Below are 15,649 nucleotides of genomic sequence, written 5' to 3'. Positions count from 1 at the left end.
CAATCTTGTAGGCGGAGCACCCCACGACCGAGGCGACCAGACAAGTTTCTCAGTGTCGAGAGCCAGCACGAGGCGTGGTGGTCTGTAATAACCGTGAAGTGGCGTCCGTAAAGATATGGCCGAAATTTTTGTATGGCCCAAACGACAGCAAGGCACTCCTGCTCAGTTATGGAGTAGTTCTGTTCAGCAGCCGTAAGAGCACGACTGACATACGCTATAACTCTTTTCCGTGAAACGGTACCCGCTGTAGAAGAACTGCACCAATGCAATGGCTGCTCGCGTCGGTGTGCAGACATGTAGGTGCGTTCTCGTCGAAATGGCACAGAACAGGGTCAGACGTTAAAGCATTCTTGAGGGCTTGAAAGGCACGCTCGCAGTCGTCCTTCCAAGCGAAAGTTATACGGATGTGAGCAACTTGTGCAGTGGCGACGCTATGGCAGCCAAATTACTGATGAAGCGGCGGAAGTAGGATGCCAGGCCCAGGAAACTTCGTATGTGTTTCTGATTTTCTGGCCGAGGGAAGCGTATCACGGCAGCAAGCTTCTCAGGATCTGAACGAATGCCATCTTTGTTGACAACATGGACTAACACCTTGATGTTCTCGTTGGCGAAATGGCATTTTTTGCGTTAAGCTGAAGTCCAGCACAAAAAATACACGTCGAAACTTCGTCCAAACGATCAAGATGCTGACGAAAAGAAGAGGAGAAAATGACGATGTCATCTAGACAACACGGACATGTTTTCCATTTTAGGCCGCGTAGAACTGTGTTCATCATGCGTTCAAACGTTGCAGGAGCGTTACATAAACCGAATGGCATGACTTTGAATTTGTACAGCCCGTCTGGTGTTGCAAAGACAGTTTTTTATTTGTGGGCTTCGTGCATAGGTATTTCCCTATACCAGACCCTAAATCGAGGCTGAAGAAAAATTCAGCGCCATGCAGAGAGTCAAGTGCGTCGTCGACTCGTGGAATCGGGTAGACGTCTTTGCGCGTTATCCTATTAAGTGCTCGATAATCGACGCAGAATCGCACCGAACCACCCTTCTTTCGTACTATCACTACAGGTGATGACCACGAGCTGGACGAAGGCCAGATAACGTCTCGTTTGAGCATCTGAGCAACGTACTCCTCGATAATATTTCCGCTCTGCGGATGACACTCGATATTGGCGGCGGCGTACGATTGCATTGCCTTCTGTTTCATTTCAATGCACGGCGACAGAAGTGCGATCCATGAGCTTGGACGATACATCAAATGAAGCGCTGTGTTTTTGAAGAATACCCAAAAGTTCTTGCTTTTGCGCTGACGTGAGATTGGGATTTATTGTGGCTGTTGAAGCAGCCGTTGTAGCGTGGTCATCAGTACTCATAGAGAAAGATGGCGAGTCTGCGTGAAGGAGAACCAGAGAAAGTGGTTCGGTATCTGTGAAACAAACCACACGGGTGCCCTGGGGCAGTACAACAGGCAATGAAGTAGGGTTAACTGCCGTAACTAATGCTCTGCCATCACGAAAGCGCACCAGGCTAGGAGCGATGGTAAGTCCACCAGAGATGTAACGTCCACACGGTGCTAGGGACACATCACCAGTACCAATCTTATCTGATTTCAGGGTCAGGATATGCTCATTACCTGGAGGAATAAAACAGTCATCAGCGGTGACAAAACGCTGGCTATGATGGGCATAGTTATCAGACGAAAGCGCAGTATCTGACATGCAAATGACCCTCTGACGGCAAGATATCACGGCTGAAGCTGAGGAGAGAAAGTCCCATCTTTAAATGAGCGCATTGGTACACGGTGACAGAACGACGAACTGTATATAGTGAAGGATGCCTTCAATAAAAACTCGTGCTGCGCAAACACCAGAAGGCTGAACAAAAACCGCATTAGCACAGCGAAAGGGAGGGTCATCATACGGTGTCTTCACTTTGCGCAAACGCGAACACAAGTCCACACTAATAACTGAGAGCGATCCACCTGTGTTCACCAAGGCTTCAGTCCGTATACCCTCAACACACACTAAAAGTACATTTGAGGGGCGTGCCGGAGGAGTTCGATGCAGTCCGCAAAATGCAGCTTTCCCTCCTGAAGCTGCACTGTTTAGTTTTCCGGGCGATGATCAGACGCCGTGGTAGCCGGACGAAGTGGTGACGAGGAACGGCACATAGGTGACGGGGAGTAACGGCGCGAGGAGCGGGAAGTACTGGCTGCATCGAAGTGCTGTGGAGAGGGTGAGCGCCGTTGGTACAGTTGGCATAGGTGGCGATGTTGTGAAGCAGGGGCAAACTTCTCCCTCTCGAAGTCACCATAGCCACGCCTTTCGTCTTGTTGACGTCGATGACAAAACCGTGAGATGTGGCCGCGTATTCCGCAATAATAGCGAATTGGTCTAGATGGACGCCAGGCTTGAAAAAAAGAAGGCGTTGCTCTTGGGGCGAGGGCATTCAGTGAAGGCTGCATAGTTGACCCATACTGCGGTGATTGCTGAGGAGGTGTCGCTGCAACCACCTGAGCGTACGTCGGCTTTGGAGTGGTATGCGAGCTCGGGACTTCTTCACATGTCATGGACGCTAGTTCGTCCATCACAATATTGCGAAGGCTGCCTGCAGGTGGAGCTCACAAGATGACGAGGTGGCCTGGAGCTGCAGCTCCTCGCGGATCATGGACCGTATCAGCGCACGGAACTCACCGTCATGCGTTTGCCTGATATCTGCGGTTTCAGGTTGTAAACATATCAGTTGAAGGTCATCGAGTCGCTGACACGTACTGATGATATTGGTGACCGTGGTCGGGTTCTTTGCCGCCAGAGCGTTAAATGCGACGGCGCCTATGCCCTTGAGCAATTGGCGAACACGGTCATGCTCCGCCATCGAGCTGTCGACGCGACTTGATAGGGCGAGTACATCTTCAATGTACGAAGTATAGGACTCGCCGGAGTGCTGGACACGTTCGGCAAGCTTCCGTTTGCGATGTATACACGTACAGAAGGGTTGGCAAATATCTGACGGAGCTGCTGCCTAAAGGTAGGCCAGTCTGGGAAATCCAACTGATGGTTGAGAAACCATGTCTTAGCGACACCCGTCAGATAGAATGGTACGCGGGACAGCTTGACAGAATCATGCCAATAGTTAGGCGCACTCACACGGTCGTACTCATCCAACCAGTCTTTAACGTCTTCACCGCGAAGGCCAGTGAACATTGGTGGATCTTTTTGAGGGGCGGTGACAGTCCAAGAAGGCATTCCCAGGGGTGCAGGTGTGGTAGATGGAGCCGTGCTGTTGTGCTCGTTCTGCGACATGACCATAGGCTGACTGCGCAGACGGCGACCCGACCGGAGCTCCAGGAATGGTTCAGAGTCGAAGATAACGAAAAAGCGCTGCAGGGAGAGGACCAGGGGACCGGAAAGCACTCTTCACCACTTGTAAAGCAATGTTTTTGGCTATAAGACACTTCTTTTACTTGCCGAGCCTCTGCCCCACAACACAGGTCAGACTGATGATGATGAGTATGTACATATAAGATGACGCGTATGAATAATGCTCACAATATATATATATATATATATATATATATATATATATATATATATATATATATATATATATATATATATATATATATATATATATATATATATATATATGTATATATATATATATATATATATATATATATATCAAGTGTTAAACGATTGCGAGTACTTCGTATTCGACTATGGGAGAGCACTGCACCATCCCTTACTAAAACGAAGGCCTTATGCTCAAATAAAATCAATTGCAGGAGCGTAAACCAGCAAGCAAGAGAAGTATATTTGGTGTTGCGTTGTGGGCGTTACATCCAGACTTGTTTTTAAAGCGTATTAAAGGGACAAGTTATCAGTTTTATATAACTGTCGTTGAAGCGCAAGTAGAAACACAAAAGAATAGGGGACAAGCATCTGCCTATATATTATTCTCTTTTCGAAAAATCTTCTAGTTGTGAAAAATTGCTTGTTCCCCGTTTTGTGTATGTGTGTGTTTCTTTGTGCGCTTAAAAGATCGTTATACGATGTATATCTAACTAGCCCAACTTTCGATTCTGTTGCAAGCTATCGGTTAACCGAGCGATAAGGATGAGGTTGGTTTATGAATATAGGCCCCAGTGCCAGGAGCCGTCCTTCCCAATTACATACTTAGTGTGACACCCAAAGATGGTGCGGCGTGAGTTTTTGCATACGGTTTAGCGCGACAATAGAGTGCATGGCCCTTTGATGCGTAAGGATTCTTTGGTTATATCTTAACGAAAAATGTATGTGAGTGTAGCTGCATGTACAAACGTGGCACAGCGATGTAAAAATAACAATTGACGCAGAAGGAATGTACGCAATCCATTTTCCGAAGGAAACAACCCTACCATACAGAGGCTTTGGCGGCTATTTTTATTCATAAGATGGCTGATATCGCCTTCTGTTAACTAATGACAGCTCTGGTTGAAAGTGTTTGCTGAATATATTGATCAATTCCCAGTAATATTGGCTGTTCGATGCATGATGTTAAAGCCAGTTTGGCCAAACATTGCCAAATGCAGCCTGATGTTCGTTACATGCTGCAAATGCGATTCAAAGATGAGTGTGATGCAAATAGAACTTGGTAAACAGAAGGTATTTGCTTTTGCTATCCTGGACAGGACAATGCGTGAGGGAAGACAAAGAGGGAAAAAAAGAAAATATCTAGAGGGGGAAAAGGAGGAAGAAACTGAAGTAGAAACGCACACACACGCGTACGTAGGAGTGACCTAATCTTTCAAAGAAGCAAGTTCCCGGCAGAAACTTCAGCAGTGTCCTTGTCATCCTCTAGGTTGAAGCTCAAATGTTCTGGCTTTCTTACATCTTCTGATCGAAAACGACTGATTGTCAACGTGTGCAGACACAGCTGTGAGATACTTTTTTCTGGAAGCTGTAGTAAGAAAAACGACATATGTGTATTATGGTCTATTACTAGTTTTTTCTCTGTGGTATAGCAGTCACGGGCAGCGCAGTCTGTCATTCTGTCAAGAATGACAAGATGAAGAAAAGAGGAAGAGAAGGAAGTTGTCTTGAATAGGTAATTTAAAATGCTGGAATGAGAGGGAAGAAGAGGAAAAAGAAGAGGGCGCAGGGCGAGTGAGGAACGTGAGAGCCGGGACGTGGCGTTCGATGGGCGAAGGGCTGCGGAAGTTCGAACTTGGTCTCGCTCCAGGCTCGCGCCCGAGCACCTCACTCGGCGAGCAGCGCAAGAAAGTACCGCTGCCCCTGGTTCGCGCCCGAGCACCTGACTCGGTGAGCAGCTCACGGAGCAACGGCTGATCCTGGACGGCAGTTCTCGCCCGAGCACCTTACTCGGCGAGCAGCGCACAGAGCAACCGCTGATCCTGGGCTGCAGTTCCCCGCCCGAGCACCCCATCGTCACAAGTATATGCTGAGGCCTGGCTCGCTCGTCGGGCGTTGCGAAATAAACCATAGAGGCTGATGGTACCAAACGAAAACTACCACTTCATTACCATGAAAATCACAAAACGAAATAACCACAAAAACACGCACACGTTGAAAAACACAGAAAAGGAGATGTCCTAATGACGCGTGTTTCAACGTCCGATTCCGTTGGCCTTCCCTAAGTCTCGCGCTTACAGTTGTGGACAGTTGTGGCGTGGCCTCTGGTCCGCTGGGAGTCCCTCTCAGGCGTGATGACACGCCATTTCGATGCTCAACGGTGGCGACGATGTTGAAGAACCACTACAGTGGTAGCTCCAGTGGATTCTCGCTGAGGCAGGTGCTCGGGCGGGATACACTGCAGACAAGGGTCGGTGGTGGTTCCGGGGCTGCTCGCCGAGATCAGTGCTCGGGCGGAAAACTGCAGCCCAGGATCAGCGGTTGCTCTGTGCGATGCTCGCCGAGTCAGGTGCTCGGGCGAGAACTGCCGTCCAGGGTCAGCGGTTGCTCCGTGAGCTTCTCACAGAGTCAAGTGCTCGGGCGAGAACCAGGGGCAGCGGTACTTCTTTGCGCTGCTCACCGAGTCAGGTGCTCGGGCGGGAGCCTGGAGCGAGAACAAGTCCGAACTTCCGCAGCCCTTCGCCCCTCGAACGCCACGTCTCGGCTCTCACGTTCCTCACTCGCCCTGCACCCTCTTCTTTTTCCTCTTTTTCTCCCTCATTCCATCATTTTAAATTACCTATTCAAGACACCTTCTTTCTATTCCTCTTTTCTTCATCTTGTCATTCTTGACAATGGTTCCCAATTTATTTAGTTTTCGCTCTAAGAAAACTATTGTCCCCACTAGCGCCTTACACTTCACTGTACAACACAACACTTCCCTGCACGACCCAGCACTTCACGGCACATCTCGGCACTTCCCTTCACCGCACAACACTTCACTTCACGGCACACCACGTCACTGCACGGCATACTTAAATCCACAGTGGCACCACTAGACTTGCCTATACTAACACGCACATCCATCTCCGTGAGTCACAGTCACACTTCACTGTCACCCCACATCAGCCATGAAACAATGATACTAGGTATGTGTCCGCACGGAGTTTCCTCTGTGGGACACTGGTTTTATAGGTCCTACAATGTGCACCGCGACTCTTTGAAAAAGTTGCTCAATAATAGGCGTAGTCCTCAAAGGTACCTTCGAGACCAAACCTTTTGGTGGGGTTCTCTGACATGTGTCACAAGATCGCACAAACCTTTTAATGTCGCTTTGCATGCACGGCCAGAAAAACTCTTCAGCGACCCTGCTAGTTGGCTTTCTTACTCCCTAATGGCCAGCCATAATGGTGTCATGTGCCAAGTCTAGAACAGCCCTTCGTAAACTCACCGGCACTGCTAACTTCTCTTTTCCCCTCCCTCATGGGTCTTGACTATTCTCTACAACAGCCCTGAAAGCTTCTCAAACTTATGCCCGACCCCGACTCCTCTTACAATATATCAATTTGCCCTTAATCTCAAAACACCTTTGCAGCGTACTGTCCGCTTCCTGCATTCTCCCCATTTCTGCTGCAGTTAGTCATGTCCATGGCTGCTACTGAGTTGTTCTCCTTGATGCCCTCCTTTTCCTTTTCACTCTTGTTCCTCGTAGCTTTCTCCACGGCGTAGGCGGAATCTTCCCTGGTATGCTGATCAACACATCTCTCGTCACGTTTATCTATAACCTTATGAGGTTGGAACACCGTACCCTCAGCGTGCGTTGTAGTAGGCAATCTCCAGAGGGGATCCGGATCGTCAACTCCTCTGACCCCTGGCATATTACCAAGAATTACGTCGTAAAGAGGGTCTTCGACACATCGGGCTTCAATCCAACCGCAGTAATACGGCGACAAAATTAGTACCCTAGCAACTGGCATCCGCCGTACTGTTCCATCAGCCAACCAAACCGGCTTTTCTGTACCCGTGATATCCGTTTCTGGCACCATGGATTCTCTTACAAGTACAATGTTGGAGCCCGTGTCTCGAAGTACCGACACTTTACGTCTTTGCAACATCCCCACGACCACTGGCATAGCATCTTCGGCTGCTCCCGCCTTGACAGATGCCGTAACAGCACTTGTCTTATCCTTGTCCTCCTGGTCACGTTGTTTTTTCTTGCCAGCATCAGCAGAGCTTTCATCTGCAACCATGCAAGCCGTTTTATTTCCTGACCAATCACGACAGGTTTCTGTTGTGTGCCCACGCTTTCCGCACAGGTCGCATTTCGACGATGAACTGCGAGTGCGACTCACGGCACAATTTGCTGCTCTATGCCCAGTCTTGTCACAGAGGTAGCATTTGATTGCACTCCGGGTTCGCTCTTTCTCCTCCAAACCTTTCTCATCTTGGGCTTTCCCTAGATTCCTTTGACCTTGAGCTTCCAAATAACGGTCGGCGTGTTCGGACAGCTCAGCCACCGCCTTCAAGTTCCGCTCCTTTAGGAATATTGCCACTCTCTTGTGACACGATGCCAGAAATTGTTCCGCAATCCTGCTATCTCTTAGATCCTCGAATGATCTCCCTAGGTTAGCCATCTCCAACCACTAATCGCAGTAATTGGAGATTCGAGCAGTGAACTGCTGGCCTGTCTCACTTTCCTGTGGTTTCGAGCTCTGGAGTTTCTCTCGGAAACCCTCCGCAATTCATCTGAAGCGTTGGAGCAGAGCCCTTTTGACCTTGTCGTAATCTAGCACATCCGCTGCTGGCATCCGGCTAAAAACAGCCAATGCCTCTCCCGCAAGGCACATGCTCAATCCAGTCGCCCAATCACTCCTCTGCCAGCCTTGTCCTATCGCTATTCTCTCGAACCGATGTATGTAAGCGTCGAGGGGATCTCGCCTTTCGTTAAAAGGTGCGATTAACTTACGCGGACTCACCTTTGGTGTCTGGGGTACCATCTCTGACCTATCTGGTACTTCCACACTAGTGCTTGCGCGCAACTGCAATTTTTTTTTCAGTGAGTTCCTTTTCCAACATTAAGTTTTTATAAGTTCGCTTATCTGCGGCTTTCGCTATCTCTTCAGCGGCTTTCGAACGCTATTCAGTGGCTTTCGCTCGCTCTTCATCATCTTTCGCGGCCTCTCGTGCCTCTGCACGCTCTTCACGTAATCTTTTCTGTTCCTCATAATAGAGCGTCATTATAGTCTCAGCCGATAATCCCGCAGCACTACCGGCTGCCATGAAGCGTTCCAGATCTATTTCACGGCTCCCGACAAACCTAGGCGTGTGACAGTTACATGGATCCTGGCAGGCTCGCCATTGTCACGAGTATATACTGAGGCCTAATTCGCTCGTCGGGCGTTGCGAAATGAAACATGGAGGCTGATGGTACCAAACAAAAACCACCACTTCATTACCATGAAAATCACAAAACTAAATAACTACAAAAACACGCACACGTTGAAAAACACAGAAAAGGAGATGTCTTAATGATGCGCGTTTCAACGTCCCATTCCGTTGGACTTCTCTAAGTCTCGCGCTTACAGTTGTGGCGTGGCCTCTGGTCCGCTGGGAGTCCCTCTCAGGCGTGATGACACGCCATATCGATGCTCAACGGTAGCGACGATGTTGAAGAACCACTACAGCAGTAGCTCCAGTGGTTTCTCGTCGAGGCAGGTGCTCGGGCGGGATACACTGCAGACCAGGGTCAGCGGTGGTTCCGGGGCTGCTCGCCGAGGTCAGTGCTTGGGCGGGAAACTGCAGCCCAGGATCGGCGGTGGTTCCGGGGCTGCTCGCCGAGGTCAGTGCTCGGGCGGGAAACTGCAGCCCAGGATCGGCGGTGGTTCCGGGGCTGCTCGCCGAGGTCAGTACTCGGGCGGGAAACTGCAGTCCAGGATCGGCGGTGGTTCCGGGACTGCTCGCCGAGGTCAGTGCTCGGGCGGGAAACTGCAGCCCAGGATCGGCGGTGGTTCCGGGGCTGCTCGCCGAGGTCAGTGCTCGGACGGGAAACTGCCGTCCAGGATCAGCGGTTGCTCCGTGAGCTGCTCTCCGAGTCAGGTGCTCGGGCGCGAACCAGGGGCGGCGGTACTTCCTTGCGCTGCTCGCCGAGTCAGGTGCTCGGGCGGGAGCTTGGAGTGAGACCAAGTCCGAACTTCCGGAGCCCTTCGCCCCTCGAACGCCACGTCCCGGCTTTCACGTTCATCACTCGCCCTGCGCCCTCTTCTTTTTCCTCTTCTTCTCCCTCATTCCAGCATTTGTTTTGTTTTGTTTCCCTGGGGTGATAGCTCATACCCACTCAGGGGGATTGGCCAAGAAAGTGTAGTGCAGTTTTTTGTGATCATTTTAACTATGTGTAATGAATTGGTATTATAATAAGAAAAATGTAAAAAACAACATAAAAAGAGCAAACGAAAAAAAAATCAAGTTGAGCAATTTTGAGATTTGAGGTGTTATGATTACTACTCAGCTGTGTTTACTTCACTCTGCCCTGGGGAGTAATAATTAATAATTTTTTGATTGAAGATCACAAAGGTATACGCTTGGTTGCCTGAATATAATCGCAAACGGCACTGAAAGAATCCCTGTGGCAATATCCCAAAACTGAGGCACCAAAGCTTAGCGCCGTTTCCGCCGTCAATCTAACGCCTTTTTTCAGAAATGGCATAACTAGTAACCTTTTTCAAAGTAAATTGTAGCGGCGACAATACAAAAAGTAGTGATCTAGTGATTCCATTTTTCCGCAGAATGCGCAGCGGGGTGATGTTGTCTGACCAGCTCTGTGTAGATACAGGTTTAGGGGGGGGGGGGGGACACGACATCGAAATTTAGTAATTAAGACTTCGAGCTTTCTGGACTGGCTCCAGTGGGGTTGCCATGGAAACATCAGGTGGTTATATTCTGTCTATGTAGTTACTTTTTCTCTCGTATCAGTGGAGATTGCTGATTTTCGATATCTTATTGGCGTGATATATTTAACATCTGGCAGTACGGACAAAACTGGCCCATCAAGTGCGGCTCGTGCTAAGGAATCAGCCAATTCATTTAATCTTAATCCACAGTGTCCCGGAACCCGTAGTAACCTCAGGAGTCTCAACTGCGGGGGTACTAATGTTTTGAATGTGCTTAGAATTCGAGAGTTCTCTGAAGCTGTCAGAGCTGCACAAACTGAAAGAGAATCCGTCATTATGACTGCGTTGTTTTGATTTGATGGAAGTTTTTGAAGAGCTAAAATAATCGCCACGAGCTCCGCTTCAAAAACTGGAGTAAAATCAGGCAATCTCACTGAAAAGGACCAGTCAAGCGAATAAGAGGCAATGCCTACACCTGCCTTCTGATTAATTACGGAAGCGTATATGGCTATTATACTTTTAGTTTCTCCATGCTCCACGTAATCTAATAATATGTTATTTAAAACTTTGAGATATTGTAATTTGGCGTTTTGGGGGAATATATCATCATACTCAATAATAACACGACAATTCGAGTCATTAGTCTCGAATACATTTCTAATGTTCACATTTATACTTTGTAGATGCTTTTGTACAAAAATTATCTGAGGTGTGTGAAACCGTGGCCAATGAGCAAGAAAGAAGGCGTCTGGGTTAGCAATAAAAGCATATTGAGATCTTCTTGCCGGTAAGCTATAAAATTTTAAAAATGGTTGTACGGTCAAAATTCGAAATCGACAAAGTAGTGTAGGCAGACGTGCTTCCTGGTACAGTACGCTGATAGCCACAAATCTAGGGAGTCCCAGACACATTCGCAGTGCTTCTCGCTCCAAGACAACTAGAGGTTTCGTTTTATAAGCAGGGCCACCCAAGAATACTATGCAGCCGAATTCCATGATGGGGCGCCTATACATCTTGTACAACGTTACCAAGGTGTGCCTCCGTAACCCATATTTCCGGTTACTTAGCATTTTAAATTACCTATTCAAGACAACTTCTTTCTCTTCCTCTTTTCTTCATCTTGTCATTCTTGACACATTCCTATGCGGGGAGCACTGACGTTTGTAAAAGGTGCGCCATACCACACAAGGCAGAAAATGGTTATCGTAGGTTGGGGTTGTCCAGTTGTCTTGTTGAGTTGGAGTGATAGGTGTAGGCGGTCAAGGCGGGTTCGTTGTACACCCGCATTGTTTCACATAAGCCGTTTCTGTTACGTTTGCTGCACCTTTCATCTGCTTGCTCACCTGTGGTAATTTCTCGTAAGGCACTCTCTTCTGTCAGGGACGAAGGTAACACCAAGCCTTCACAGAAAAAAACTATTTTATTGGTGCACGTTATAAGTGTGGAGGTCGGGAATATTGTATTCAGCAAAAATATCGCAAGCGCACAACAAAACACTTGAAGGGCAAACAAAAGAAATACGGATATGTACACAGTAATTCATAGCACTGCTGAATCGCTAGCTGCCCAAAAATATTTCGCATAAGATTGTTTCAAGTAGCCCTTGTTGTCTTCGAAGTTTGGATTAGCCGTTTTGTGAATATTATACCATAATGACAATACAACTTAGCATGTTTAAGCATAAAAATTTTTCAGTACCTCGAAGCGCTAACAGTGATTAGATCCAGATCCACCTGAATGGCATTAGTAAATTGTATAAAGTCCTATTCTCTCATTTACAGTTTCTTCACAGGAAACAGCTGAAATTTCGCGATGATTATTCTCGTGCCAATTGTTAAGTTGGGAGAAGGCACACCGTATTTAGATTTATCTTTAGGTGAACGAATCGGCTACACACTCTAAGCAAAAACTATTCGAGTTCGGGGTTTTTGTGGCTCATGACCTCTGAAAACTCCCTCGCGTTTAAAATTACTACCTCGTGTTGGAGTAAAAGATGGTACATGACATAGTTTTACCACCACCTTTGAAGCACGTAGTAAAATGATGTCTAAATCCAGTTTTAACACGTAGGCAGTTTTCTATCACGTGATTTTTAACCTGGGTTTCAGAGTTTTTTTTTACCACGGGACTGCATACTGCAGCTGCTTCGGCGTCTTTCCACATACCCCTCGAGTGACGCTCTCAGTGAATCGTGAAGGTGCTTGAGTACCACAGATGTGGTTTTTAGGGGCGAAAAAGGGAAGTTTTTTGTACACTTAACTTGTACGTACACAAACTAAACATCGAAAACAAGTGAAGACTGTGTAGACATCTTACAAATGAGCATGAAAATCTAATTGATCACTGAGTGCGAAGCTTCTTATAGCGGCACCCATTCGTCCCTCGTAGTCGTAGTTGTAGTGTGTAACGAGTCTTACATTTTGACCTTCAAGGTGGTGCCGGTGGGAGATTTTTTCTGTCCGTTCTTGAACAAAAAAAAAAAATTCGCAGCGTGCGCGTTAACTAAAAGCCAAATTCTCCTGTCTCTCATTCCCCCTTAGCAGCCATTGGCATGTACAGTGAGTACTATCTGACAAGAAAGGGTTGCCACGTTATACTCGCTGGGTGTAACATCCTTGGTTTCAGAAAGGTTTAGTGAGCGTTGAGCCGCAGTGCCATGATTACAATGAACTGGTATATACCATGAACTCGAGGTGGTTAAAGGTGGGTAGTAGACCCGAAGCGCAAGCTGTAAAAAGTGTGCGTGTGCCACCTCTCGTTTAGTCCATGGAATGTCCGCTGGATGGCGGTGCATATACGTGGAATATACGGTGAAAAGATGCGAGATGGAGGGTTGAATAGATGGACGAACGGACACACAGACAGATGCATGGGTGGACGCATGAACGAACGCAGGGGCGGATGCATGGACGAACGCAGGGACGGACGCACGAACAGACGCACGCATGGACGGACGGAAGCAAGAACGAATGGACGGACGAATGCTTCACCTCACTCTCCATCATTCACTCCATGGATATGGTGCCATTTTTTTTTGGTTATTTCAAGTTGTTTTCGTTTAGTGTGCAGATTGAAACAGAACGTACCATTAACGATTTTGAGATGTTCAACTTCACTCATTTTTACGTCTTTCTTTGAACTCATTAGCGCAGAATGCATGTTATGTGGCGATTCACGCTTTGTTCCACGTCAGACGTCATCTCAAATAGCGTAGCCAAGCAGCGCTGCATCCACAAGGAACACACACACAAAAAGCGAACAAACCCAAAGGCACGGACGATGAGAAAGTAGTTTCTAGTGTCTTTGATCTCTAATGGGCATCCCGCGTGTCTTAAACAAGTGAAATAATTCTAGAGCAAGCAATTGCTGCAGTCACAATGCCTCTTTTAGCCACTTATTTTTCGATTCGAGCGTGCACATTCGCTCTTGTGTGTCGCACAAACTGCTACTGCGTTTAGTCTCTTGACTTGATATAAAAGCGACAAAAAATTGTGTGCATGACTCACCTTCTTTTTTTTTTTTGCTCTCTTATCACAGAAAACCGGAGCGAATACAGCGGCAAGGTGAGTACTTCAATAACTGGTCTCATTTTTTCGGGGGCACCCCGAGGCACCATCGAGGTGACTATCCCGGTTTATTGCAGTGACGAGAACTTGCGGGTTACTGTCTAAACGCATTTTTTAACCTTGTACAGCTCTGAAATTATTTCATACCTGGTTATTTACAACGCAAACTCTGCACCTCTGCTATTTTGGTCACTCATGCGCTCTTACACCGATAGTTTAATGACAATGAAAGGAACTGTTTCCCACAAACACTGCATGCGCTTCTACACGAATCAAAGCTATTGGCATTCGCCTGAAGGCATGCACGCGTGCTTAAATGAAAAAAAAACGAACGTGAATATCGTCGCCGTTTGCCCAAATACACGAATGTTACGTCTTGCGTTCGCGACGGCAGTTTGTAAACATGTGTGTGGTAGAAAATTTGAAAATATCTTAACACAGGAATGATAGCTAGGCGAGACAGCGAAAGCGACGCCATTTCCGGACATTGTTCACTTTTAATTCCCCATTTATTGAAGCTGCTACAGCTTACTTGTTAGGCTTTGTGTGTGATAATATGCCCTTCTTTTTTTTAACCATGCTTAACTGCGAGCGTGCAGCCAGGCGTATAGGCGCAAGTAACTGTGTCCGTAGGTAGGTGTGTACGTGCACTCAGGGGTCGAATGTGTAAACGTCTAAGTGTGAAGGCTGGCATTTTGCAGAACCGCCTAAAATAGCACTGTTTCGTTTCCAAATAAAGAATAGTTTGAAGGCTACAGACACACTCACAAATATAATTCACTACCTTACGATTATCAGCAGAACGCTGGGCTTCCGCGACCAACTTGAGAAATACTAACAATCACATGTTGAGAGCTGAGCACTTTACTATTTTTTACGGCATGTTCTTTGTCGTTTAGTAGTTGCCCGTACACGAATAGAAAGTTTACATTGGCCTTTTGTGCTGTGCAACCTTCGCTCATTGCTAGGCGTAAAAAACACATACTGAGGGAAAGTAGCTTCTACAGTACATAAGTACTGGTACCTGAAAGGTCGTGCAGACACATATAAAAAGGTAATACAGAGATCAATATCAAATAAAAGCACACATGCACAATGTAATATATTCCAAAAAAAATTTCAAAATAAGATGCTAAGTTGGACGCAAATAAATAGAACCGAGAAACCGTATAAAATGGGACAAAATATTAGCTAGCCAAACTTACGATTTGACACAATAGGTGCTGCCTTGCAGTTTGGGCACCATGCTGGCTGTAATTATAAGGCGCATGTGGTAAAACGACTCGGCAGCGCGAGATTGTTGTGTGTTACAAACACGAAATGCGGAAACGATTCAACACACGCTAACATAATTTCTAAAATGGTCGGAGGGATTCGATGCTCGGCGTCCGCGAAAAATTAAGAGGGTTACCGGAGTAGTTCTCAATAAACAACAGGAAAGACGACGAATGGGGCAGACGTCAGTGGCGTGTACAAATTTACTGGTCAAGGTATAAACAACGGCAGAATGTCACATGTCACTGTGCCGTAACACGAAGGTCACTCACTCTGGTTGATTAACATATCGTTCATCATTATCAGCATGGCCATACTTCATATTATCAGCACATGAAAAAAGGACCATGCCAAATTTGACAAAGTAGTGACTGAACAAAGTACGCAAGAATTAGAAGAGCTATTTCCATTTGCCGGACCGATGTATGCGCAAAGTTAAGAAAGTACACTACCATCGACCACTTCGGTAATGACACAATGACATCAGTTGAACGGCCCTATATTCAAGTATCTATTGATCTTCGTTTACCGGCTG

General features: G+C 47.0%; 1 protein-coding gene across 1 annotated transcript in view; it reads left to right on the top strand.

The window, feature by feature from the left end:
• LOC142802848 (calcium/calmodulin-dependent protein kinase kinase 1-like) overlaps window positions 1-15,649 on the top strand; it is a 114,860-nt gene that overhangs the window by 90,799 nt on the left and 8,412 nt on the right. The window contains exon 12 of the mRNA XM_075887907.1: window positions 13,811-13,836. Coding sequence (XP_075744022.1) covers window positions 13,811-13,836 — 26 coding nt within the window. The remainder of the gene's footprint in view (window positions 1-13,810; window positions 13,837-15,649) is intronic.

This window comes from Rhipicephalus microplus, chromosome 3, assembly GCF_043290135.1.
Source record: "Rhipicephalus microplus isolate Deutch F79 chromosome 3, USDA_Rmic, whole genome shotgun sequence".
NCBI lineage: Eukaryota > Metazoa > Arthropoda > Arachnida > Ixodida > Ixodidae > Rhipicephalus > Rhipicephalus microplus.
This window is presented reverse-complemented; position numbering and strand designations above follow the sequence as displayed.